At 39.6% G+C, this 27,038-nt stretch overlaps 1 protein-coding gene across 1 annotated transcript in view; it reads left to right on the top strand.

Moving 5' to 3' along the window:
* Positions 1–1,169: 1,169 nt before the first annotated feature.
* The window catches only part of LOC121297013 (dynein heavy chain 10, axonemal-like), a 38,750-nt gene continuing 12,881 nt past the window's right edge, over positions 1,170–27,038 (top strand). The window contains 60 exon segments of the mRNA XM_041223023.1: positions 1,170–1,302; positions 1,609–1,717; positions 1,807–1,922; positions 2,283–2,514; positions 2,849–3,006; positions 3,397–3,627; positions 3,772–3,962; positions 4,236–4,434; positions 4,675–4,747; positions 4,750–4,901; positions 5,433–5,609; positions 6,026–6,193; positions 6,358–6,518; positions 6,683–6,834; positions 7,066–7,227; positions 7,340–7,547; positions 7,645–7,801; positions 8,243–8,722; positions 8,945–9,103; positions 9,472–9,588; positions 9,711–9,813; positions 9,925–10,103; positions 10,329–10,540; positions 10,742–10,898; positions 11,195–11,428; positions 11,670–11,792; positions 11,967–12,200; positions 12,563–12,786; positions 13,016–13,285; positions 13,433–13,616; positions 13,920–14,054; positions 14,394–14,546; positions 14,658–14,846; positions 15,193–15,339; positions 15,689–15,880; positions 15,978–16,096; positions 16,451–16,609; positions 16,779–16,914; positions 17,154–17,276; positions 17,398–17,529; positions 17,850–18,066; positions 18,216–18,335; positions 18,422–18,567; positions 18,765–18,917; positions 19,032–19,292; positions 19,431–19,603; positions 19,878–19,971; positions 20,091–20,258; positions 20,469–20,657; positions 20,792–20,963; positions 21,185–21,388; positions 21,480–21,560; positions 21,802–21,999; positions 22,131–22,292; positions 22,835–23,009; positions 24,470–24,651; positions 24,978–25,114; positions 25,344–25,561; positions 26,088–26,309; positions 26,473–26,620. Of these exon segments, the coding sequence (XP_041078957.1) occupies positions 1,195–1,302; positions 1,609–1,717; positions 1,807–1,922; positions 2,283–2,514; positions 2,849–3,006; positions 3,397–3,627; positions 3,772–3,962; positions 4,236–4,434; positions 4,675–4,747; positions 4,750–4,901; positions 5,433–5,609; positions 6,026–6,193; positions 6,358–6,518; positions 6,683–6,834; positions 7,066–7,227; positions 7,340–7,547; positions 7,645–7,801; positions 8,243–8,722; positions 8,945–9,103; positions 9,472–9,588; positions 9,711–9,813; positions 9,925–10,103; positions 10,329–10,540; positions 10,742–10,898; positions 11,195–11,428; positions 11,670–11,792; positions 11,967–12,200; positions 12,563–12,786; positions 13,016–13,285; positions 13,433–13,616; positions 13,920–14,054; positions 14,394–14,546; positions 14,658–14,846; positions 15,193–15,339; positions 15,689–15,880; positions 15,978–16,096; positions 16,451–16,609; positions 16,779–16,914; positions 17,154–17,276; positions 17,398–17,529; positions 17,850–18,066; positions 18,216–18,335; positions 18,422–18,567; positions 18,765–18,917; positions 19,032–19,292; positions 19,431–19,603; positions 19,878–19,971; positions 20,091–20,258; positions 20,469–20,657; positions 20,792–20,963; positions 21,185–21,388; positions 21,480–21,560; positions 21,802–21,999; positions 22,131–22,292; positions 22,835–23,009; positions 24,470–24,651; positions 24,978–25,114; positions 25,344–25,561; positions 26,088–26,309; positions 26,473–26,620 (10,335 nt within the window). The 5' untranslated portion in view covers positions 1,170–1,194.

Here is a 27,038-nt window from a genome sequence, read left to right as displayed (position 1 = left end):
GGTTTCTGAATAACACCACCACGGAGGAGACGGCTTCGGCACTGCTGTTCTTTAAAACAATCCGTGAGGAGCAGATCGAGGTTGAAGTAGTGATCGGTAATTGCATACATATTTGTAATGTATTTTTTATAATGCTGTTACTGGCTGCCGCTCACAGCAGAATATGTAAAAAAAATGATTTGGCAGCGCTTAACATGGTCTATAGTGACTAAACAGAAAGTTAAAATAGCTTCTTGTCAGTTGTTGTACACACAGAATTGGAGTCCAGTGTACGATAAGGTAGCTCTCCCCTAAATGCTTGGTCTTTAATGGATTCATTTAATCCGTTTCAATCCTGTTCGAGTTCTCTGCCAGTAAAACGTAGCGCCCGAGATTCTGGGGGTGTATTGCAACTATAATTTCACAATTGTTTTAAATATTTTTTTGTAAAGAAACATCAGAAACGACTGTTGACAGAAATCAGGAGGGGGGCGGTGCATCACAAGCTGGCACAGTGAGTGATGGACCATCTAAGGAGGGAGAAGAAACCGCTTCCATTAAAACATCAGATGACCGTGAGTATCACATTCCCTACTACAGTATGTGTCACACGCAACGTTTTCCATACATCGGGAAAGGCGCTTATCCAGTTGTGATGAAACTTGTTATTAACATTATGAGCAGAAGCAGAAGATATGTCTGTCCATAAATAACGGCTTATTACACTGTGAGGAAAGTTGGTATTGGCGTTATTTAGCCAAAATATCAGACAGTGGGGATATGGAGGTGTCTGAATGCTGCACATGCATTTTTACAGGTATGTTAAGAACTTAAGAAGTTATTCCAAATTCTGTAAATCAGTCATTGTAATATACAGTTATGATACTAACACCTCAATGACATCTAAGTCTTAAACATCAATTTTCCAATCCCCATTATACAGTGGATTGCCATTTCTTATTCTATATTGTAGTCCTGATTTACATCTCGTCTTGAGTACACAGCGATGGTGGGGGGTATATGTTACTAACATACTTGTTGTTAGCAGGAATATGAAGGGTCATCTTTTATTATACATGATCTAACTACTGAGTGCAAGACCCCAGACCACCAGCAAACTTGTTTTGAAATCTGCGTCAGAAATAAGCCGTGCCTATTTTGAAACAATTTACAGAGAAAGGCCAGCAGTTTAGAGGTAGGGACACAGTGTCTACAATGGGTTCAGAGACCCCAGCTCCGCCTGCTGCTGCTGCGGATCCAACTTCACTGGCAGAAGACACAGCTGGTGAACCTGAGGAGAAAGTGCATGAACCCCCTCTTACTGTAAGCTGTTTTTAATACTTTATTGGTATTGTTAGGAAGATGTTTAGTAGAGTACTGTCTGTACAGCCTTGCCAGCTAGTGAATAATGTAAATGCCTACAATGCATTCTTTTTCTGGCGTTTAGGTGCTGTTTTTTTCCTTTCACATGTGTGGTCTCAGCATACAATGGGAAGAGGGTCATTCGATGCTGAGACCACGTGAATAGCTTAGAAACAGAACCGGAGATAATTAGCTCATAATTCAGAAAAAAAGTGAATGATGTAAAATGTGAGGAAGCTTATTTATTTATTGCTGTTCTATTTTCAGAAAATTGAAATTCTCACAGTTTACCACACGGAGCTGCAGGTAGCACTAAACCAGGTCCCTGAAAAGTACATGGAGTCTGGTGTCTTATTTTTTCTCAGAAATACAAAGGGTAGGTTCATTGATAACAAGAAATCTCAAGTACGTATAGAGCCTATATTTTGGAAGCGGATACTAATTTTCAAGATCATTTTTTTGTAGAAACGATTAATGAGCCCAATGACATGAAAGAAGCCAACGAGGTCATGCCAAGACTGCTGGAGTTTGGTATGCTGAATGGACACTTACTGTTGATGCTGAAAGATGTATTATCACATGTAAGTAGGAGTTAGAGTACAGAAAATGTCATCCTTCCAATATTAAATACCTACTCTTTATCAGTCCCTTTTAAACTGGGAAGCTGTCTGAAGATTTCCTCTATTATGACCAGATCTCTAGTAAGACTATTGTCTTGTTTAGAAGGATACCACTTGATCTTTAAACTGATAGCTTCATTTTTAATTTATTTGAAGGTAAATAAACTGCAGTTCATGTACCTGGAAATAGCTTGCTCAATAAAAAATAGACATGCAGTTCGGCAGGAGTAGAAGTACATTTTACATTCGTTCAAAGTGAACGTATTGCCCATGAGTACTGTATGATAACACTTTCTAATCCTTCTCCTCCATTACATAAAGGTGTTCCTCTCACTTCTGTCCCTGAACCAACAAAAAAACGAGGACACCCACCATCAGCAGATGCTGTCTGAAAAGACTGATCTAGAGGACGAAAACGTGGTTTTCCAAGAACCAGTGGAAGAGCAGGAAAAACCTGTGGAGTCACGAAGTTGCCAACTAATCCGGGACGAACTGCTGACAAACGTGCAGAAGTTTCTCAGTCACATTGAAAGGACAGTTCATCAACTTGAAGGTTTGTTACCACCCAGAAATATGTATAACTCTTAATACCATGCAGGGTCCATAGACAATTCATTTGGACTTCCCTTATGAAGGTGCTTACATTTAGCCACTGGGTGGCACTGTGCGCTATGCTAAATATGATGGAGTGATTTCAGACCAAATACTAAGTGCAGGGCACCTATTTGTATTCATAAAGCTTTGGCACCGTGGTAGACACCGTCAACTCACTTACCATTATCCTAATACTTGATGGATGTGGCACTAGAAATAATATACTGTGTATTGTTTCTTTTCTTTTCTTATTAACTTAAAGTTGTCTTAAAGTCTTTATTCTGTTTCTCCAGGTGAGATTAAGTTAGAGATTCCTACTATTAATTTGGATGCAGATGTAAGTCAACTAGCTGCAAACCAAGCTGTAGTTGAAAAGCTGGAGCAGTGTGTAATGAACTGGCAAACACAAATAACGTCTGTTATCGAGGAGCAACAGAAGAAGAAGCCACAGGTAAGGCTTGTACACTAAAAAACAAATATGTGACTAGCATCTTCAGGATTACCTTATACCGTCAACCAAGAAAATGAACTTTTACGAGAATGTATTGTATAAGAAACACATGGGCTGATTTCAAAGACCCCGATCAGTACTAATCTTGGAATACCTTACCTAAGATAAGTCTTTGAAACCAGAAGTGTGCAGCATGAATTTAAAAGCATCTGGGAGCTAGAGCTGTACAACATGATTTCAAATTAGTATTTTTGGCAGATTTCATAAAATACAGGAAACTGCCTAGAAATGTGGGTTTTAGCTCTTAAGCACTTAAGGTGTCTATTTTTTGCACTGAACTTTAAGATGTCACTAGTTAGCTCTATAGGATTGATTTCTGTTGTTTGACAGGGTAATGGTCCTATGTCAGAGATCGATTTTTGGCGTGAAAGAACTGCAACTCTGAGTGCCCTTAGTGAACAGCTGAAGCTGCCGGTGGTGAAGAGGATCTTAGAAGTTATGAGCAGGGCCGACCCGATTACTGTGCAGAACCTGGACCTTGCTGTGACTGAGCTCAGCAAATACCATGTAGAGACTGTGGAGAATGTCCGATTTCTTGGCACACTGGAGCGCCATTTTAAGGTACAAATCTATTCACATTAATGGAACACAGCCCATGCACTGTATTTAAATCAGGGACTGGCAAAAACAAAACTGAGATGCAGCAGAATGTCTACGCATACATTTCTTAAATGACCAACTAAAACCCTAACCTTTCTGGTGTAGAACTTAGCGACTGGCTCGGGATTGAACATCATTCTTGACACCATCCCTTTAATGATGAATGGACTGAGGATGGTCTGGATCATCTCTGGTCACTACAACAAGGATGAGCGCATGGTTCCACTCATGGAGCGGATTGCATGGGAGCTGTGCGAGAGAGTCTCCAGGGTGGTCAACGTCCAAACATTATTCAGGTAGGAACTTCAGGGGAAAAAGCTGATTTATATGATTGACTATTGAAAATTATAGATCAATTGCTCCTATTTGCCACAAGGTTGTGGATAAGGCACAATAATGTCAAGACTGTACCCTTTCTTGTTCTTTTACTCTTAAATGATTTTAGTTTCATATTGCAAGGTTCATTTAATTTAGGTATTTAACAGTTGAGTTGATTTGCAATTGAAGTACAGTTTTGGAAGGAGCACTATAATAAAGCTGTTCTGATTTCTTGAAAAAAAAAAAAACAGAGAAAAGAGAGATGTTGCAAAGGCCAGAACTGCAGATGGTAAACGCATCCTGGACCAGTGGAAAGCATCTTACTTTGAGATCAGAGCAAAGATTGAAACAGCAGGCAGAGATCCTCGCTGGGAATTTGATAGGAAAAGGCTGTTTGAGCAGACAGATTACATGGCTTCAATCTGCCAGGATCTTTACAATATCATCCAGGTAAAACACTGAATCATTGCCTTTTCTTGTATGATTTTATTACCAGATAATTTCATATTTTGCATCACGTAGTGTATATATATATATATATATCTATAATATATATTATATATATATATATATATATATATATATATATATATATATATATATATATATATGTGTTTCCAGGATCAAACATTGTAATATGGTATTTTCTGACCAACTAACAGTAACATTCATATAGTCTATTTCTTTTAGAGAATTTGACTAAAATTTCTAACCAATTTACTCAACCCAGAACTGAAAGCTGTCACAGGGGACCCAAAGCGAATTTCGATGTAGTGCGCTGGGGTTAGCTAATGTCTACTTACTGTGCCTACCCGATTGTCAGAAACACCTTTGACCCTTCAACATCGGACACGTCAAGGGAAAGTTGTAAGATTTGGCGGAAAGTTGCTATTGAAGACTTTAAAAGTGAAGTCCTTGTAAGTATGACATGTGTTGATTCCTCATTTTCAATGATTTATTTTATAAAATGTAACATCAAATTAGATTGATTTTTTTTGTGTGTGATGGTCTTTTCCACTTCTAACTGATGCTTTGTTTTTATAGGCAATAGAAGGAGAGGCTATAAACTTCATAGACCAGTCATTCAAAACACTTCGATCTGCGGAAGCTGCCTTTGACATGCTTTTGAAATTCAAACATATCCGTTCTAGAGAAGCTATTAATAAGCAAATGATGCAGAAGTTCAATGACATTTTGTCGCAGTATTGTAAAGAGGTAGGACATCCTTTAAAAAAAACAAAAAACAAAACAAAACAATTTTGATGGAACCATTAATTAATGTATTTATTTATATATATATATAATATATAATTTTAATATATACATATTTTAATTCAATATCCTTTAAGTGCTATTCATCAAAAACGCTCAATTTAAAGTTTTAATAAACCTTCTGTAGTATTAACCGTGATGGTATTAAAATGTTCCTTTTTTCCCTGTTTTTCCAGATTGACATTATTAATGGTTTGTTTGTTAACAATCTTAATAATCCACCCCTCAACAAGAATCAGCCCCCAGTTGCTGGAGCGATATATTGGGAGCGTTCTCTTTTTAATCGCATCAAACACACAATCGTTCGCTTTTTAGAAGTAGAGGATATACTGACTAGTGACCAAGGAAAGGCAGTAAGTCTCCTTTAAATAAGATTAGCATTTTAATTACAATATGTATGTTCATTTTTTGTTTGGCAAATACATTTATGTGCATCATCATATTCTCCTGTTCAGTCAACTGTCCACTTCTTTATAAAAATCCGAGGACCCTCTGTATGTGTGTGCACTAGTTTTAGGTGACAGGTTATTCAAATGATCCCAAAACAACACAGCTAACCAACCTTCAACTACTTTCTATAGAATATATGTCTTAATTCAATTCTAGTGTACTCTGTATTTAAATGAATAAGTAATACATACATTTTGCAGCTGTAGAGCTGCTTGACTAATATAAACCCAATCCAGTCTCCTAACATTGTTTATTGCCTTTTGAGAAGGAGCACATCTGCCGGTGAAAGTTGTGAGCAGGCTGGTATTTTGTTTCCCAGGTAAAGGCGAAGTACTTGGAGGTGGGGAGGCAAATGAAGGATTACGAGGAGAGGAAATACGAGCGCTGGAAAGAGCAGACCGAACAGTCTCTGCACGGTCTGCTGAAGAGAAGCCTACTAACCAAGCTTCGCCCAATCAGTTCTGGAGAACCAGAACTTTCTGAACCAGTGAGATATTTCTGCATTTGAATACTGTAACCCTGTGATTTACAAACAGTGTCGTGTTTTTTTTATCTGAGTGAGGTTTTACTAAAATAAATGCGTGTATAACCAATGCAATATCACTTTGCCATTATCATGCTTTCGTTAATTTCTATGTGTCTTGCTTCAAGGTTTCAGACCAGGAGGGAGATCAGAAGAACGTCCGGTACGTGGTCAACTTCGCTTCCGAGCTTCAGGAGATAATTGCAGAAACAAAATACCTGGAGCAGCTGGGCTTTCCGGTGCCAGAACTCGCCAGAAATGTCGCTCTGCAAGAAGACAAGTTCCTCAGGTGGGGTTATTTATATTTAGCAATATTACTGGAAACATTTCAGTACTTTTTTTGACATTATACATTGTCAGTAAACCCAGGTACAACTTCACAGCTTCGATCATTTGTACTTAGAGAAATCATCCATTGCTTTTTTTTTTTTTTTTTTTTTGTTTGTCTTGCAGATACGTGGATGGACTCAAACACATGCTGACCCATCATGACACACTCATGGGCATTTTGACTGAAGCAGAGACCCAACTGCTTGGTGAACACATCCAGGAGCTTTGGAGAGTGCTTAGATCTGGATACACAAGGCTAAACTGGAACTCGTTAGGTAAAGAATGATTATAAGGTTCTCAAGACAGATTTATGAAGTCATAATGATTAAAATACCAGATGGAAAGCCACAGTCGGAAAAAATGCATTTATTTGTAACGTCACTGTAATTCCAAATATATTTCCATATAAAATCTCACTATGAAAACGTGAAAGTTGTATTTTTTGCTGTGGGGAGCAGTATTTAAAATGCATAGTAGTCTGTTATCCTCTTCCAATTTGTTATTAGGTATTTCAGATTACATCAGTCGCAGTTCCCAAGCCATTTCGAAGTTTGGCTCGCTTGTGAACCAAATTCAGAAGAACGCGCAAGATATTGAGGCTAAGTTGGTATCAATCGAGTCTTCAAACCTCTTTAAATTCCCAGTTTATGAAAATGAAACTGTCCCAGGTATGTTGATATGTTAGCCTATTATTCCTACTAACCATGCTGCCACTGTCTTAAGGTTTCTTTTCCAGCTCTTTGTTTTTTAATTTGGTGTTATCCCTGTTCATTGTTGCAGGAGTCAAGGATTTTTATGAACACATCGAACGGGAGAGAGTGAAGGAGGTGTCCTTTTTGTGTCAGAAGTACACTGCCATTGGCCCCCTGCTGACCAAGATGGAAGGTCTGGTGGTGCACACAAACAGCGGGAGAGCTCCAAAGATGGCACAGTATTATGTTTTCTGGGAGCGCAAAGTATACAATGCCCTTACCAGGATGGTCTTGAAGTAGGTTTTCTGTTTGTTTTTGTCATTCTATTATTATGTCTTTAACTTGCTTCACAGTAAATGTGCTTCAGGGTCAATATCTCTTTTTCTGTACCAGGAATCTTCAGTTCTTTAGTGCCGCTGTTGTCGGAGGTGTGCCTCTGTTTCAGGCAGAAACTTCTCTGTCTGCTCCTGAGATCATCCTAATTCCTAACGCCAATGAGATCTATAAACTCACTATGCAGTCTGTCAGAGACTGTTTGGAAAGCACCAAGGTTGGTTGGAAGTCTTTAACTCTTTTCTGATTTTCCGTGGATTTGCTTTCATTCGTTTCAGATACATTCATACAATAAAAAGATCTGTCTCAGTTAAATAGAGCTGATTAGAAAATTAAAAAAACGTCATTTTTATTTGTATACGGTTAGCTCAAACTCAAACCGTCACCTGCAGAGCTGACCTTTGTCCTCCAGAGGCTGGCTGGCAGACATTCACTGTGGAGCTTGTGGGTTTAAAGAGTGTTAGGCTTGGTTATGGGATTGGAGAATGCCCACTGACCTCATGTCTTCAGATGTTGTGGGGAATTGCTGTGGTGATAGTGTGTAATTGGACATTCAAGAAAATCTGGGGTAAAATAATTGAGCCAAATAAAAAATATTATTCTATATTATGTTGCCAATTGGGGATATTGATGACCATCGTGCCCTTATTTTTCTTAGCACTTTGTTCGATGGATGCACGGGACCTGCAGTGAATGCCCCCCTCAGATTGCAGAAGGAGAAGATGAGCCTGTGATATTCAGCTTCTTCACTGACATATCACAGAACCCCCAGATCATTGAACAGGCTGTCACCATCTCCCAAAGTATTCACAAACTGCTGTCGTCTGTAGCCAAGTACCTGAATCGATGGAAGAGATACAGGCCTCTGTGGAAACTCGACAAGGCCATTGTTATGGAAAAGTTTGCAGCAAAGAAACCCTCCTGTGTGGCCTATGATGAAAAGCTACAGTTCTATGCCAGGATCACGCAAGAAGTTGCACAGCAGGCCTTAGTCAAGGTTGAGCAGTGTCTCCAGCTAAACCTGGAGTCCTTGGCTCGGACAGTGGAAGAAAATGCCAAAGGATGGGTGAAATCTCTGGGAAAACTGCTGAATGAATCTGCCAAAGAAGAACTGTATAACCTTAAGGATGAACTGCTGGTGTGTACACAGCTTAATAGAAAAAAACTTTGGTGTGTTTTGTAGTTGTTTTGGGTTTTGTGGTGTTTTAATTTATTCTAATATGCTCGTCGAACATTCCTTTAAAACATGATTAATCTTAAATTCACTCAAGTTTTGAATATTTCCGACTTCTGTGATGGCCCAGTAAAAGGTATAAACTCTAACACTGTTTCTTCAATTTGTTTTATGGTATTTTTCTAGCAATTATCAGAAAACCTCAAGAGAAGCCCCGAGACCCTTGAAGATTTGAAGTTTGTGCTGGGGACAATCGCTGATATCAGAGACATGTCTTTAACTGTGGAGATGAGAGTCACAGATATTCAAGAAAGATACAGGACGCTTGCAATGTACAATGTTCATGTGAGTCAAAGCATCTTATGTTTGTCTAACAGGGATTTTTAAAGAAAATGTTTTAAAAATTAGAGTTCAGTGTCTAACTATTTTATAATGTGTATAATAGATATACACAATAAGTACTGGTGCCTTATAAAGGTTTACCACAATAAAGGCATTGCAAAGAGTAATAAAACATAGTTAAAGCATATGTTAGCGGTAATGAATAACAAGGTATGGTAAAGCATATTAATAAACACGGCAAACCATGGTGAACTATTATAAATGCACAGAATGACCAAATACTGTGATAAACCTTTTATAAGAGGTGTTCCCAAAAGGATAACCATTGATGTTTAAAATGTATTGTTGTTTAATTTTGAATGTCATTTTAGGCAGAAGAAGAAGAAAAAGAGCTGTCTGTGAGTATCCAACAGATATGGGAAGATCTTTTGTTGGAGTCGAGGAAGGTTGACCATGGCCTCGGTAGAGTAAAAAAGACATTTACTCAGGTAAGAACTTTTTTTTTTTTTTTTTAATCCATTCGGATCTTTTTTGGTAAATCATGAGCATATTTTTCTTAACATCTCTGTAAAATCAAAAAAGATAATCCAAGTGGTTTATTGTATTTCAGATCACGAAACAACAAATCGATGACTACAAGAAGGAGCTGTCTGTATTTGCAGAAAGCTTTCGCAACGAAGGCCCGGGTGCTGTAGGAAATGACCTTGAAAAAGGTGCGACTTCCCAAAACTAGTTAAAAAAAAAAAAATTATTAAAATGTAATGTGAAAATGAGGGCTAAATGTAAGCCATACTACTTTTGACATGACTTTCCTCATTTTGAAGGCATGGAGATCCTTGCAGTGTATGAAAGGGAACTGTCTAATAAAGAGAAAGATCGTCAGGATCTGGCTAACGCAGAGAAACTCTTTGGCCTGCCAATCACAATGTATGCAGACCTGATGCAGGTTCAGAAAGAGATGAGGGGCTTGAGACAAGTCTATGACATTTACAAAGCTCAAAAAGTAAGTTATGTTTTACATTGTTGCGTGAGTTTAGTAGTTTTTTTTTCTTCTCCAAAATATGCTAAGAATAGACATTTACAATTAATGAATTGCTTTAGGGGAAAAAAAAACAATGCCATTGTTGATTTCAACATGATTGTTTTCAGAAAAATTGTGCCACACTACTGAACCAAAACCTTCTATGATTTTTATGGATTTTTATTTTCTCATTGTGTGCTTGCTTAGGCGGCGAAGGAGGAGTGGTCTCAGACATTGTGGGTAAATCTAAATGTCCAGTTGCTTCAAGAAGGCATCGATGGTTTCATTAAAGGTCTTAGAAAACTACCCAAAGAGGTTCGCAGCCTGCCAGTGGGCTTCTTCCTGGAGTCCAAGATGAAAGAGTTTAAAGATTCAATTCCGCTGCTTCTGGACTTGAAAAATGACGCTTTAAGAGAAAGGTATTTTACCATATTTTTTTTCAGCTAGCATGCAATTTTTTCTATAGATCAGGTAATTGTGCACCAAGCCAAATATTATCACTTTCTAATGTAACAATTGCAGAATATAGTTGCTCTTATACATCAAGTCTGTTAAGGGAAATGTATAACTTTTAGTATTAGTATTGTATGACAGTGGTTTATCTGTCTCTTTTTGACAAGGCACTGGAAGGACCTGATGACAAGAACAGGCACAAAATTTGACATGAACCCTGACACCTTCACCTTAGAAAACATGTTTGCCATGGAGCTGCACAAGTATGCGGATGTCATCAGTGAAACTGTTACGTCTGCTGTAAAAGAGCTCAGTATTGAGAAGGTGAGTGCCAAGTTGAAAAGCGGTTCTCCTCTTACCTTGAGAACTGGTGTTAGAAGAAGAACAGAAGAAAATTTAAGAACGAGGACGGTCATCGTAGTAGCTGATTGACCTCAGAACTTTATCAAGTTGGGTCTTTAAGGATCCCAGTGATTCTGCCTCAGCATGACTAGGTAGCCCATTTCATCCCCTGATCACTCTCTGTGTGTCTCTTTCACTCTCCACTTAGTTTCTCAAAGTGAGTAGTGCAGAAACTATGAATACAAAAGAGCTGTAATGTACACATTTTGTGTTTCCAGGGTGTGAAGGAGGTGGTGGAAACCTGGGAGAATATGAAGTTCACCATTCTGAGGTACTACAAGGGAACCCAGGAGAGAGGCTACATCTTGGGAGCGGTGGACGATATCCTTCAGGCCCTCGATGACAATGCAATGAACCTGCAGAGCATGTCAGGAAGCAGATTCGTCGGCCCTTTCCTATCCACAGTCCAGGAGTGGGAGAAAAGCCTGTCCTTAATAAGTGAAGTCATTGCGGTAAAAGCAAGAACCATTTATTCACATTGTGATGCACCACATATACAGTCAACATATTGGTCAGAACAAAAGTTTATATAGGGCTATGAAGGACTTTCCTCCAGGTAAAAGTTTGCATTGAACCGTTCTCTCATTTTTAAATGTTATATGTTGATTTAAACTTGGCAAATAAAGCCCAGAAAGCAATGCTGTTATTATCATTCCTCATTTACATTACTGTTTTAAAATAATTATTTAACAGGTATGGATGGTAGTGCAACGGAAATGGATGTATTTGGAAAGCATCTTCATAGGAGGAGACATCAGATCACAACTTCCCGAGGAAGCAAAAAAGTTTGATAACATTGACAAAATATTTAAAAAGGTGAGAATCTCTATCAAGTTTAAATTTTAATCAAAGATGCTGTTTTACATTGTTATACAGGAAAAAACGACATAGCAAATGAAACGACAGTAGAAGGTCATCGACAGTGTTTTCTGCTTTCTGTGGTTCATACGCGCTACCTGCCTATTAAGCTTCCCTGTGTTTTCACTGCAGATTATGACCGACTCTGTGAAAGACCCTGTGATAAAGAAGTGTTGCCAGGCCCCGAACCGCCTCTCGGACCTGGAGAACCTGAGCGAAGGTCTGGAGAGGTGTCAGAAGAGTCTCAATGACTACTTGGACTCCAAACGAAACGCTTTCCCCAGATTCTTCTTCATCTCCGACGATGAGCTTCTGAGCATTCTGGGCAGCAGCGACCCCTCTTGTGTTCAAGAACACATGATAAAGGTATCTGTGCACTGGTTACTGCAGCATCACAAAGTGTACTCAAAGCAAAATACAAACCTAGTAAACACCATGCTTTTCTACTGGCAGTCTGTGTTGTTTCCTGTGTATTTTTTTTTGTGCTTTGATATCACTCGTTATCAGTCCAGAATTGCCTTCAGCCATTTGCTAAATTTGATCCATGCAACTGTTAATCACCCTGCTACACGCTCCTGTTATTGCATGCATACCAGGATCCCTTGGAAATGAGATGGTCAAGATGTCTCAAATGTACACTGCTTGATGAGTAAAGATTGAACGCAACTTTAACAGTAAAAATATGATTCCAGGGTACTGAGATCTCCTGTTTTTTTTTTTGTCTTCAGATGTACGACAACATTGCTTCTCTGAAATTCCAAGAGGGCAACAACGGTGAAACGTTGGCTACTGCACTGGTGTCGGCCGAGGGTGAGATGATGGACCTGCGGCAGGCCATCCCGGCTGAAGGGAGAGTGGAGGACTGGATGACTGCGATACTGTACGAGATGAGGAGAACAAACAGGCTCATAACAAAGGAGGCCATCTTCACATACTGTGAGGACAGGAGCAGGTAAGATCGGAAGAGACAAGGTTTGTCAAGTGTGAAGACGAACAGCACTCAGTTCTTTCAAAATTATTTTTTATCATCTTACATGTGAAGCTTAACGCAAGCATAGCAGTTTCTGTCTGGATGTAGGTTTGGCGTTAGCTTTTGCTGTTTTTTTTCCATTGTTTTTATTTTACTGTTGATTCCTAACATTGTGGTTTTATGTACAAGTACAATTCCCTTCTTGCTGCAGGGTTGACTGGATGCTGCTGTACCAGGGCATGGTGGTGTTGGCTGCTACTCAAATCTGGTGGACGTGGGAAGTGGAAGATGTGTTCAATAAAGTCAAGCAAGGGGAGAAGCAGGCTTTGAAGAAGTACGCCAAGAAAATGCATCAGCAAATCAACGATCTTGTGACGCGAATCACACAGCCGCTGGACAGGAACGACCGCAAAAAATACAACACTGTGCTGATTATTGACGTCCATGCCAGGGATATTGTAGACACGTTTGTCAGAGACAGGTAAGAAACACGGTCAACACCTTTCATGAAATCATAATAACCCTTTGAAGCAATGTTTGTTCAGGTACAATTTGTTGGCTGTACTAAGCCAAATTTTGGGTTAAAATTCTTTGAACTGCAGCTGTATGTATTTTGTGTTGCTCTTAGTATTATGGATGCCCGGGAGTTTGAGTGGGAGAGCCAGCTTCGTTTTTACTGGGATCGGGAACCTGATGACCTTTTCATACGTCAGTGCACTGGCACATTCTCCTATGGTTATGAGTACATGGGATTGAATGGACGTCTGGTTATCACCCCCTTGACCGACCGCATTTACTTGACCCTAACCCAGGTATTTCAAATGCTTTTTAACCAGATTTGTTGTGATTTTTAGTTTATACTGTAACAGTATTCTGTTTAATAAACAAATGTCTAGCGTAGCAAAAACAGGAGGTTGAAAACACTATCAACCAGTCATCTAATTCAGTTCAGACTGATGGCGGATCAACCTCTTAGTCCTTAAATTCGAATTCTGCTGGCACTGGGACACTGTATCTAAAACATTTTTGATGAAATAAGTTATTTATATACCTTTTAAAGCAGAAACAGAGTTAGTTAGTTGGTATATAAATCTGTAAATATGTTTTTATTGCAGGCACTATCTATGTACCTGGGAGGAGCGCCTGCTGGCCCTGCTGGCACAGGTAAAACTGAGACAACTAAAGATCTGGCCAAGGCTCTGGGTTTGCTCTGTGTGGTAACAAACTGTGGTGAAGGCATGGATTACAAAGTAAGTGTGGGGTTGACCTCATTGTTTTACTATTGTCTGAGATAATTGACACACTCCCAATACAATAAATATACTTCTACACTTTATTTCATTACAATACATAAATAGCAATGCCAATACAATCACACGTGACATACTTATTAATTATTATTATTACTATTATTAGTTTAGTTTTGGTTTATTATTATTCCTATTTAGATTTTGGTCACTTGTCAATGTGTTGAATGTCATTGTCCACTCTCTGTTATTAATGTACCTAAATGCATGACCGCTATTCTTCAGTCCACACCATTCCTATGCTTGTAGCAGCCTCTGCTAAGCTGACTGATCTTTTCCCAGGCTGTTGGTAAAATTCTGTCCGGATTAGCACAGTGCGGGGCCTGGGGCTGCTTCGATGAGTTCAACAGGATTGACGCTTCTGTGCTTTCCGTCATTTCATCTCAAATTCAGACCATTCGAAATGCACTAATTTTTCACCTGAAGAGATTCCATGTAAGTAACATAATATATTTGTCTTTAGGCCCATATTTCAAGCATTAAAGAAAACACATTTTCATTTAGCAGCTGAAAGCTGACTGACTTATTTCCTCTCCTTGTGTAAAGTTTGAAGGCCATGAGATCGCTATGGATGACCGAATGGGGATTTTCATCACCATGAACCCTGGCTATGCCGGACGTACAGAGTTGCCCGAGTCAGTGAAGGCTCTCTTTAGACCTGTGGTGGTGATCGTGCCCGACCTGCAACAGATCTGTGAGATTATGCTCTTCTCAGAAGGGTTTCTCCTGGCAAAGGTAAAACGTGCCGTTTACACGATATAGTCATACATGCATCATATGGGTTGCTATTCAACAGAAATACATGACAAATGGTAGCTGCATAACTGAACCATGTTAAATGTCCTACCTATGTATCTATTTTATAATGCAGATATGTTTTTTCAGGAACCCCAGACTGTTGTGACCTCAGTGGATATAATTACTTTCATTGCTTCATAAGTCTGCACTATCCCAATCTTAGAAATCAGTATTATGTTTTTTACTAGGTATTCCCTGAATAATTTTTTTGTATTCATTGATATAGCTAGTGGAAATAATGCATTTTCTTGTTATTTATTATTCAATGTTCTTACTTTCATAGATTCTTGCCAAAAAGATGACAGTACTGTACAAACTTGCAAAAGAGCAGCTTTCTAAACAGTATCACTACGACTTTGGACTTCGTGCCCTGAAATCTGTGCTGGTAATGGCAGGAGAGTTAAAGAGAGGCTCTCCTGATCTGCAGGAGGTAATGCTGCAGCTGTTGATTTGATATCTGTACCTAATGCTGAGCTCACACTGAGAAAAAGCAGATAGACAGATAGTAATTGTTGTCTATAATGACATGCTGAGTGAAAGTATGATTCTACATTTTATATCTTATTATATATTAAACTAAAGTCAAGATGCTAGAATTACTCTTGGTCTGTGCCATTAAATGTCAGTTGTGTTACAGTTCAGATTTCCCCATTACATATATTATTTAAAATGTACCGTGTTCCAGAGGATTATTTGAGCCACCACATTGCCACCAAATGCTCTTCAGTATTTGCTTGATCTCGCTGAATCTGGACTTTCTCTCTTTACTGGATGACTAGGATGTGGTTTTGATGAGAGCTCTGAGAGACATGAACCTTCCCAAGTTTGTATTTGAGGATGTGCCTCTCTTCTTGGGGCTGATCACTGACCTGTTCCCTGGGCTGGACTGCCCTCGCGTTCGCTACCCCAGCTTCAATGACGCAGTAGAGCAGACCTTCCAGGACAACAACTACGTTCTGCTCCCTGTACAGGCAAGGGCTTTTCACATTGATTCACACTGTACATGAAAACTCCCACTGCGAGGGGCTCATTTCTAATAGGGTTTGATGTTTTTTTTTTTTTCTCCAGGTTGATAAAGTGGTCCAGATGTACGAGACAATGATGACTCGCCACACTACAATGGTGGTTGGACCAACAGGAGGTGGCAAGTCGGTGGTTATTAACACCCTGTGTCAGGCCCAAACAAGGTAACTAAATGAATCTGCAGGTTTAATAATTACAATATGCAGTATAGTATAGATCTTATAAAAATGATGTTTTATGTACATGTGTGCCGTATCTTCTTATTTAGGCCAATTTGAGTGGCTGTTGTTCTTATCGTCTTGTTTTATATTTACTTACCTGGCATCAATTTGAATTTCTGATATAAAGTAACTTGTGCAAATCGTTTTGCTCCCTAGCACATTGTTGAGAAAGAGATGCTTCATCTCAAGGGTCTATCTGCTGTGACAACAGTATTCTCCACCTGTTACATGTGTCAGAAGCTGTGATAAGTGCTATATGTGTTCTGGTGACTTTGTATTTGACTGATTGTTTTGTAGGCTTGGGTTAGTGACTAAGCTGTACACACTCAACCCCAAAGCAGTGAGTGTGATTGAACTGTACGGCATACTGGACCCCACCACTAGAGACTGGACTGATGGGATTCTCTCCAACATATTCAGGGACATCAATAAACCAACTGATAAAAAAGAAAGAAGGTAATCTTTCTTTGATTTATGGAGAACTAACCTGACACAGCATTAGACGTATGAAAAGATAAATATAAATATGAGCGATTTTCTTTAGAATATTTGAAGCTTAGCTCCTAGTCTTTGAGTGTCGCATTTTAAAGCAACTGTTCAAATGCAGTGTTTGTTTTTCGCACAGGTATATTTTGTTTGATGGAGACGTCGATGCACTTTGGGTTGAAAACATGAATTCTGTTATGGATGACAACAAACTCCTGACCTTAGCTAATGGGGAACGTATCAGACTTCAGGCGCATTGTGCCTTGCTGTTTGAGGTAATACAGCTTTCTCTATTGAGTTCAATAATCTTCATACAGTTTTGAAAGCTCTTTTGGGGATTTTGTTCATGCACGTAGCGAAATACAGTGCATTTGATGTTAGTATTTCTAGTATTATTAACCTTTATAACAACCTGAAAATGCAGTGAGATTTCATTAATGCCAGCAACCATAAAAAAAAAACCCCAATGTTAATATCGATAAACTCAAGTTCCCATTCTTGTTCATTGCTCTAGGTTGGTGATCTGCAGTATGCATCTCCCGCTACTGTGTCACGTTGTGGAATGGTGTTTGTTGACCCCAAAAATCTACGCTTTAAACCCTACTGGCAGAAGTGGGTGTGCAGGAGACAAGCCAAGGTAAGTGTAAAGGCATGCTTCAGAATCACTCTGTCTGGAAATGGTTTTATATTACAATGAAAGTGCGTACTGCCGAATCAGAACAGTGCACTTAACTTTGATTCTTTGGTTGCTGTGGCAGGAACAAGCCGCATTGAACAAACTGTTTGATAAGTACGTACCTGACTCCATTTTAATGATTGTGGAAGGAATAATGGATGGCAGGCAGGGAGAAAAACTCAAGACTATTGTACCTCAAACAGAGTTAAACATGGTAAGTGTAAAACCAATCACGATGCATGACAGTTCTTTTCAATAAAAGACATTTAAGACAAGGAACAGAACATAATGCATTTGATTTACTTAAACCTGGTCCTCAATTTTCTGAAGATATAAAATGCATAAAGACTTCCTTTTAATACATTTGACCTGATATATTTAATAGATTTTAATAATATTTGTCTAAAAATACTAGGTGATTAAACTCCACTGCAGACATGGCTCAGTCATACATGTTCACATGTTTGGAAGCAGTGGCTAGCTTAGCAACCTCTACAATGTATAGCTAAGGCTGTGTGTTGTGTGTTTTCCCAGGTAGTGCAGTTGAGTGTGATGCTGGATTCCCTGTTGGAGAAGGACGTGGACGACCCTGATGTTCTCGAGTGCTATTTCCTGGAGGCGCTGTATTGTTCTTTAGGCGGCTCTTTATTGGAAGCTGGGAAAGTCAAGTTTGATGAGTACATTAAAAAGCTCGCTGGCATGTCTACTGTCCATGATGAGAAAACTTTGGCTGGACCCGGAGAGCTTCCTGGTAAGATTATAACTGTTTCAGTAGAGTTATGCTGCACCACTGGAGCTAACCTTTCATTGGCAGGGGTGGGTCATCTAGTAACTCCCACACCACTGTGCTGCCTCCTGGTTAGGTAATACAATCCTGTACTTCCTTCCATTACTTTGTAGGTCAGCTGCCGTCTCTCTATGACTTTCATTTTGACGGGGAGCAAAAGAAATGGATGCCATGGAGTAAATTAGTACCTAAATACACTCACAGTCCTGAGGTCAGATTCTTTGATATTCTTGGTAAGTGTCTGTTCTGTCGGAATTTACAAAGCATTTCATTTAAGTATCACTAATACCTAAACTAAATATTTCACATTTCTTGATAGTTCCCACGATAGATACAACTCGCACCAACTGGCTGTTGGAGCAGATGGTGAAAATCAAACGTCCTGTCGTGCTGGTTGGAGAATCTGGTACCTCCAAAACTGCGACCACTCAAAACTTCCTGAAAAATCTGAATACAGACACCACAGTATGTCCCTGTTCTCTTTACTGTTTAAATCAGATCTATAATCGCCTTACATTTTCATAGCTATTTACAATGCATTATCATATTCTTCTTTTTGCTATTTTTTTTCTGTTTTGAAACACATTTTCTTACATATCTATATAAAGTTAGGTTCAGATCTGTGTTTATATCTTATCAATGTGCATTTTGTTCACATTTAGATTATGTTAACAATCAATTTCTCATCTCGGACAACTTCTATGGATCTCCAAAGAAACTTGGAGGCAAGTGTAGAGAAACGAACTAAAGACACGTATGGACCCCCCATGGGAAAGAGGCTTTTAGTCTTCATGGATGATCTGAACATGCCCAGGGTAAGTTTGGATGGATTGGCACTTCGTTTAAGGCTAGCCAAACATTTTGATGAAGTGTATTATATCAGATCCCTTTTCTTTTATTCTTCTACTGTAACTGGATTTCCTGTGCAGGTTGACGATTATGGCACTCAACAGCCTATTGCACTTCTGAAGCTGTTGCTGGAGAAAGGTGGAATGTACGATCGCGGGAAAGAATTGAACTGTAAATTTCTACGTGACCTTGGCTTTATAGCTGCAATGGGGAAGGCAGGTGGCGGCCGCAATGAAGTGGACCCCAGATTCATTTCTCTCTTCACTGTTTTCAATGTGCCGTTCCCTGAAGAGGAATCTCTACACTTGATTTACGCCTCCATTCTGAAGGGACACACAAAGGTAAATGTACTTGTTTCTACATAATAGCATTGAACAGATCAGGGATGGGACAATCCACTTTCTTGCACCTTTTGAGGACAGTGTTGACAAGTGGATCTTTTTTTTTTTTTTTTTTTTTTGGGGGGTATTGCTTTGCAGGCATTTGAGGCTGAAATTCAAGATATTTGTGACAAACTCACTTTCTGCACATTAGAGCTTCATAAAGTCATCATTAGAGATCTGCCTCCAACACCGTCCAAATTCCACTACATTTTCAACCTGAGAGACCTGTCCAGGGTTTACAATGGACTGACTCTAACCACACCGGAGAGGTGAGTATTAAATGGTTGCAGTCATCAAATCCTACTTGCAGCTATCACAGTGAGCGTTTTCCGCAGGCTTTACTTAAAAGCCATTCTCGTTAAGTGAATAATAACATGTATATTCTATATTTTTCCTCTTGGCAGGTCATGAAGCAGCACTGTAACCCATGTGATTTAGCTTTACTGGAATACTAAGCCATCCAACTTCGTGTATTATAATGACGTTCCTATGAGATTTAGAATAATGGCTTTTTTAACTTGATTTTTCAAACCCACTTTGCAGATTCCTCACTGTCGCCCAGTTTGTCAGAGTCTGGAGGAACGAGTGTCTCCGAGTTTTTCACGACAGGCTCATCAACGAAACTGACAAAACACTGGTGAGTCAACCAGAAGTGTTTCTCTAGTGCCACCATGTGAAAGGGCAGCAGAGTCATCTACAACACTCCACACAGCGTCTCGTGCGTTCTTATAATGAACCATGCCTCTCCATTTTAAGGTTCAAGACCATATCAAGAACTTAATCGAAGAGCATTTTAAAGCTGGGATGGAGACGGTTCTGAGAGATCCCATTCTGTTTGGAGACTACAGGACAGCACTGAACGATGCAGAACCCCGAGTGTATGAAGACATTCAGGACTATGTTGCAGCCAAAGCTTTATTTCAGGTACTTCACAATGATTTCAGAACAGCGGGCCGTTAACTGTAGTCGTTTGGTTCTAGTTTTGTAAAATTAAGGTTTTGATATCGCACATTCAACCATATTCTTTGTGTCTGTTTACTGGTCCTCATCTGGTCAGAACAGTGGAGCTTAAATTGATCAGTTGCTCAAAATTAATAATCTGTATGTATTCATTTCATTTAAATTGCATTTTAGGAAATTCTTGAAGAGTACAACGAGACAAAAACACACATGAACTTGGTTCTGTTTGACGACGCACTGGAGCACTTAACACGTGTCCACCGAATCATCAGAATAACCCGTGGGCACGCTCTGCTTGTGGGCGTGGGAGGATCTGGGAAGCAATCCTTAACAAAACTTGCTGCATTTACAGCTGGATGTGAGGTAAATGACCCAAAGAATGCAGGAAGAGATTCTGTTAAAAAAAAGTCCTGTAGGACTGACTCTTGGTCTATGGTAAGGTATACAATTAATTGTTTGCTTTTTTTTTTTTTTTTTTTGTACTTTTACCATTTCAGGTGTTTGAAATCACCTTGAGTCGTGGTTATGGTGAGACCAACTTCCGTGAAGATCTTAAGACTCTGTACCTGAAGCTGGGCATTGAGAACAAGAAGACAGTCTTTCTGTTCACTGATGGGCATGTGGCAGAGGAGGGTTTCCTGGAGCTGATCAATAACATGTTAACATCAGGTGATTTACAGCAGTGAAAACACTTTGGACAGAAAGGCAAATGGCAGGAAATTACATAATGGCCCTTCTTTCATCTGCTAAAACATGATGAACATACTGTTTCTAATAAATGCTAGTAACGTTCTCAAAAGCTAGTCAATGTGTCTAGGGCTTTACACAAAATAATTAGCTTTTTATCTAATACATCCAAATAGCACTGCTGACAAACCTTTCTCTGACAGGTATTGTGCCAGCGCTTTTCCCAGATGAGGAGAAGGAATCTATTCTGGGACAAGTCCGGGATGAAGCTGCTAAACATGGGGTAGGACCTGCCAAGGAAAGCGTTTGGCAGTATTTTGTAAACAAGAGTGCCAACAACCTGCACATCGTCTTGGGCATGTCCCCCGTGGGCGACACATTGAGGACCCGATGCAGAAATTTCCCAGGTAGAAATGGTTTCACTGTCCCAACCCTGCAGTTGTTCTTTTTCCTTGTAATTGTTTTGTGGCTGATTTTAAAATCGAATGCTTTTTAAAGGGCTGGTGAACAACACTGGGATTGACTGGTTTCTGCCATGGCCTCCACAGGCTTTGCATGCCGTTGCTCAGTCCTTCCTCGGTAAGCTTAATGCTTTATCTACAAGTGTCAATAGCAGTGAAATCATTAAACCTGATTTGCCAAACTTTAGGGAAACGCAGTTGCTAGACTACACTATACACGTCAACATGAATACATTGGTGTTTAATATAGTAAAAAACGATATCCATTATTAACATTATTGAGCAGAGATCAGTCTTTTTTACTTGCATATACAGTACCTTGTTTTTTTTCTGTAACCTTATGATTGTTTTCCCAACAGGAGATAATCAGATGATCCCTTCCCAGCACACAGACTCAGTGATTGGACATGTCTGTATGGTACATGAGTCTGTGGGGAACTTCAGTAAGAAATTCCTGCAGAAACTGAGGCGCAGCAACTACGTGACTCCGAAAAACTACCTGGATTTCATCAGCACATACACCAAACTGCTGGACGATAATGATCAATACATCCTGGGTAAAAATGTAAACTAGGTGTTACTAAAACCCCAGAACAACTGCACAGCACTTTATATATTAGTGTGGTGTCACAGACCAGAACACATCTTTATGGATGTTATTGTAACCAGAAATGTCTATGCTTTTTAGCCCAATGCAAACGCCTGGAGGGTGGCTTGGATAAACTGAAGGAGGCCAGTTTACAGCTGGCTGATCTCAACCTGAAGCTGGCTGAACAGAAAGTGGTTTTAGCTGAGAAGTCTACAGCCTGTGAGGCCCTGCTGATGGAGATCTCCACCAATACTGCTGTCGGTAGGTGTGGGTGCTTGAAGCACCACCTAGATCAGTCGCTGTATACTGTCTATATTTTCCCAGTTAGATCACCTCCATATGTAGTCAACAGTTGATTTAAAGACCACTTTTGAGTTATCCTAATATGCAGGTTAAACTTAATTTATAATATAGAGAAAACATACATTTTCAAGGCAAAGGATTGAATGGGCACTACGTGCAGTATGTTCTTAGGGCAATGTGGATAATCTCTCATTGCCAGTAGGCGCGTTAAGTAAGTGAGCCGCTCAGAGCAGCTCCGTGAAAGAACCCACTTAACGGCATGCTCTGTTCCACTCCCCCTGAGCAGCTCAGAATGCTACAGAGCAGATTTCGTTGGTGATCCGAGTGAGCGGAAAGATTCTTGCTCTGAGCCGCTCAGGTACTTAACGCACTCACTGCAATGTGGTGTGGAATTTTAGTTCAGTTTCATGGCTTAATTGCCATGGCATGCAGGACCAGCTTGTGAATTAAAGATGAATGAGAAATGTGGTCATGACATCCGTAATCCCAAACACTTGCAGCCGAGGAGAAGAAGAAACTGGCAGAGGATAAAGCACTGGAGATTGAAGAGCAGAACAAGGTGATCGCAGTGGAGAAGAAGGACGCAGAGAGCTCATTGGCTGAGGCTTTACCTGCACTGGAAGCTGCAAGGCTGTCTCTGCAAGACCTGGAGAAGTCGGACGTCACTGAGATCAGGTAATACCTTAAGAATACCACAAGAACATTTATAAACGAGACCATTCTAACCTTGTCTGCTTCCTAGTAGCTGGTTGATCTCAGAACTTTGTCAAGTTAGGTCTTAAAGGATCCAAGTGATTCTGCCCCAACAACATTGTGACGCAGGTTTCCTCCAGGTAAAATATGATTGCCGTATAATCTGGATTTCAGCTTCCTTTTAAGTGAACAAACACAATTACAATATGCATATACTAGCATGACAAAATGCATACAACAATTGTCCAAATATTTCTATATGAAATAATATCTCATGTGCCTTTTTACAGAAATAAGGGATAAACAAAACATGTCACAGTACTGACATTTCTATTATTTATTATATATACTATATATATATATATATATATATATATATATATATATATATATATATATATATATATATATATATATATGTATGTATGTATGTATGTATGTATGTATGTGTGTATATATATATATATATATATATATATATATATATATATATATATATATATATATATATAAAATTTATGGTTTCTGGAATCTAAACAATTCCTTTACATAGATCTAAGTTGAAAAATATCAACACGTTGATCTAAATTGTCACTGTACATGCGTTTACCTGGAATCCATTTTCTTCTTTATGCATCTTGTAAAGGAAAATGTAAGTATGATCCTGTGTATGGTTTTCATTTAGTTATTTGTGTCTTAAGTAGTACAATGGACCACCTGCTAATGGATTGTTTTTTGGATTGCTGTGCAAGTGTAAAACATTGTTTATTTATTTATTTATTTATTTTTACCAATTTGCAGTGCAGTTTTTGCCTATGTAAATCCCAGTCTTTATTTTACATATTGCGTTTTAGTGTAGGGGTAGTGGTGTACAAACAGAGGCTTTCAAATAGTTTTATAGGCGTCATTTAAAGATTGAAAGCTTTGAAAGTTAACTGTCAAGCACAGTTCTCAGCTGTCCTTGATGCAATTCCATAGCAGTGTGCCTGCATTTACAGTTTGCATTACCACTAGGATGGATATTGCTTTCTGTACACATTAAAAATGAAACCAGGTCATCCTGAGGGGTATTCATTTCGTTTAGTTTTCTTCTGTAAATATACGTTTACCATCCCTCTAAACCCATTGCACTTGTAACCGAAGCTGTGAAAAAGCCCAGTGCTTAATTTCAAAACCAATTACAGCTTTCTCAATAGAAACACCGCAATTTAATTACATGCTCCTGACATTGTAAATTATTTCCGGTTTGTGTCTCTGAGGGTTGAGAGGCTCAGCATGCTGGCAACTTTGCACTTGCCTTCGAAAAGCAATTGACTGGAGAGTGATAATGAACGTGTTTAGAGAAGAACAGACTTTGGAAACTAGCCAGCCTTAGCAGTGCTTCAGAATGCTGTGAAAGTGACTGGAGGCGTAATGAAGCCATTGTTTAACATGCTTTCCAGATCCTTCGCCAAGCCTCCCAAGCAGGTGCAGGTGGTGTGCGAGTGCATCCTTGTGATGAGAGGCCATAAAGAGATCAGCTGGAAAAGCGCTAAAGGAATGATGTCGGAGGCCAACTTCCTGCGATCCCTCATGGAGATGGACTGTGATGCCATCTCTGTGAACCAAGTCAAAACCGTGAGAGGTAAAGCCACTGAAGATGATAGGAACTAAGACACTGGAATGAAACTTGGCCAGGGTTGTGCACTGCTATATTAAGGGGTGTGCTGAAAATTTTGATTTGAAATTACAACATTTGGCCATTAGGTATGATTTTAAAATGTTATAAACACCATATTACAGAATTTGACAACTGAATGGTAAGTTTAAGCTCATTTTTATTAGCCGTTTTGTCCTAAATAAAATGTTTTCAAAACAACACACCTGTTTTCAGCCTCTGCTGACTTCCTTCCTGAATGCCAGGATGCATCCTGAGCAGAGTGAGGTAACATTGTGCAATCTTTGTCTTAGGATTCTTGAAGAACTTGAACACAACGTTTGAAGAAATGCAGGGCATCAGCAGAGCTGGGTCTGGAATGCTGAAGTTTGTGGAGGCAGTGATGGGTTACTGCGACGTAGCCAGGGAGATCAAACCCAAGAGAGAAAAGGTAGGACAGGTTTGGAAACTGAAAAACGTTTCAAAGGCATTTCTGGATTGTGGTCTGAGATGTAGATTTGATTAGTAATTTGGTGCATTCTAAACATCATCACCACGGCCTTGCACCCTTTTAATGTGTTAACAACACTGGTTGTCTGAAGCAGCATTTTCTTTGATGTACCCCAAACCTGCTTCTCATGTCCACTGTTTCCCCATTAACACTCCCACTGTCTTCACAGGTGGCCAGACTGGAAAGAAACTATTTCCAGAGCAAGCGAGAGCTGGAGAGGATTCAGAACGAGCTGGCGACCATACAGAGAGAGTTAAAGGCTCTCGGGGAAAAATATGAGGCCGCCATAAGAGAGAAGCAGCAGCTGCAGGAGGAAGCAGAGATCATGGAGAGGAGGCTGATCGCTGCAGACAAGCTCATCTCAGGATTGGGCTCAGAAAACATTAGGTATAGAAGATGTACGACTTCACTGTGAAATGTAGTCACCTAAATCATTTGTATATGAGATTTTTTTTGTTTATGTACCATTTGACAGTTATAGTGAAAAATCTGTTAGGAAACCACAAGGGGGCAGTGGAGAGTGAGTTTGGGTGCTGCTGTCTGTCCCTTCTCTGCAGAGATCAGCAGGCTTTTTGTTCCTATTAAGAATGAAGCACAAAGACCCCTTAGTGGTGACTGTAAAAAGTCGTTTTCACATAGACTTACCATGTATACAATGATGAATACTGCCTTGTTTTACTTGCCAAAAATCCCTTTTCAAATTAAGCGAGTCAAAAAAGATATGGATCTGTTACCAAAATAAACGCGTAAAAAAACCTGACAACTCTGTATGGGTTTAGAAACATAGAAATCCAATTTTTTGTCTGTGAAAGACATGACAAATTCAAGGCTGAACTGGAAATGAACAGACTTGTCTTATAAAACGTGGTATTGATAAAAGAGATTGACTGGGGGTATTTTTCGGTCCACTCAGATGGACCAATGATCTTGAGGAGCTGAAGCTGAGGAGGGTGAGGCTGCTGGGAGACTGCCTGATCTGCGCTGGCTTCCTGAGCTACCAGGGCGCCTTCAACTGGGATTTCCGAAGTGAAATGATCTACCTGGAGTGGCAGCAGGACGTGCTGAATAGGGGGATCCCTCTGAGCCAGCCATTCCGCGTGGAGAACCTGCTGACTGATGAAGTGGAGATCAGCAGGTCTGTGTTTGTTACTACATCCTGTGAGGAAAATGTTCAGTGTTTTAATGTGAAAAAAATATCCAGTCTGGATTACACTGTGTATATATGTTCTAATATGGAAGGGTGGCATTTCAGCACAGGTCTGAAAGGCATCATTCATTCCCCTTGTGTTGTGTTGCAGGTGGGGATCAGAGGGCCTTCCCCCAGATGATCTCTCTGTTCAGAACGGCATTCTCACCACTCGGGCCAGCCGCTTCCCCCTGTGTATCGACCCCCAGCAGCAAGCCTTGAACTGGATCAAGAAGAAAGAGGAGAAGAACAATCTGAAGGTGTGAGCTGGTTTGGAGCTTCAGCAAAATTCCTGCTCTTCCTTTCTTTACCTCTTACCGATCTGGGTCCAGTTTCAAAAAGCACTGCTAGCGCTTAGCAGACTGATAGCTAGAATAGCTAAAATAGAACAATAAAGTTTAGTAGCAATCCACTCGGCAAGTCTATGTGATTCAAGGATAAACGTGTTACTTAAAAACAAAATGTATGGAAATGAATTGGATTTAGCAAACTGCTTTGTGAAACTAGCCCCTGATCATTATTTTAAAATGTTGGTCAAATTCTAGTATTTGGCAGCACAGTTTACTCATGTTGTTAAAATCTTATGGCTGGATCGTTTTTTAGTGGGCAGGTAACTGATTTGGAATAATTGAGGCTAAATTTGTGATTTGGGATTACAACAATAATTGGGCAACTGCA

The sequence above is a fragment of the Polyodon spathula genome, chromosome 22, assembly GCF_017654505.1.
Source record: "Polyodon spathula isolate WHYD16114869_AA chromosome 22, ASM1765450v1, whole genome shotgun sequence".
Taxonomy (NCBI): domain Eukaryota; kingdom Metazoa; phylum Chordata; class Actinopteri; order Acipenseriformes; family Polyodontidae; genus Polyodon; species Polyodon spathula.
The sequence above is the reverse complement of the archived record's forward strand: the minus strand, read 5'-3'. Positions and strand labels throughout refer to the sequence as shown.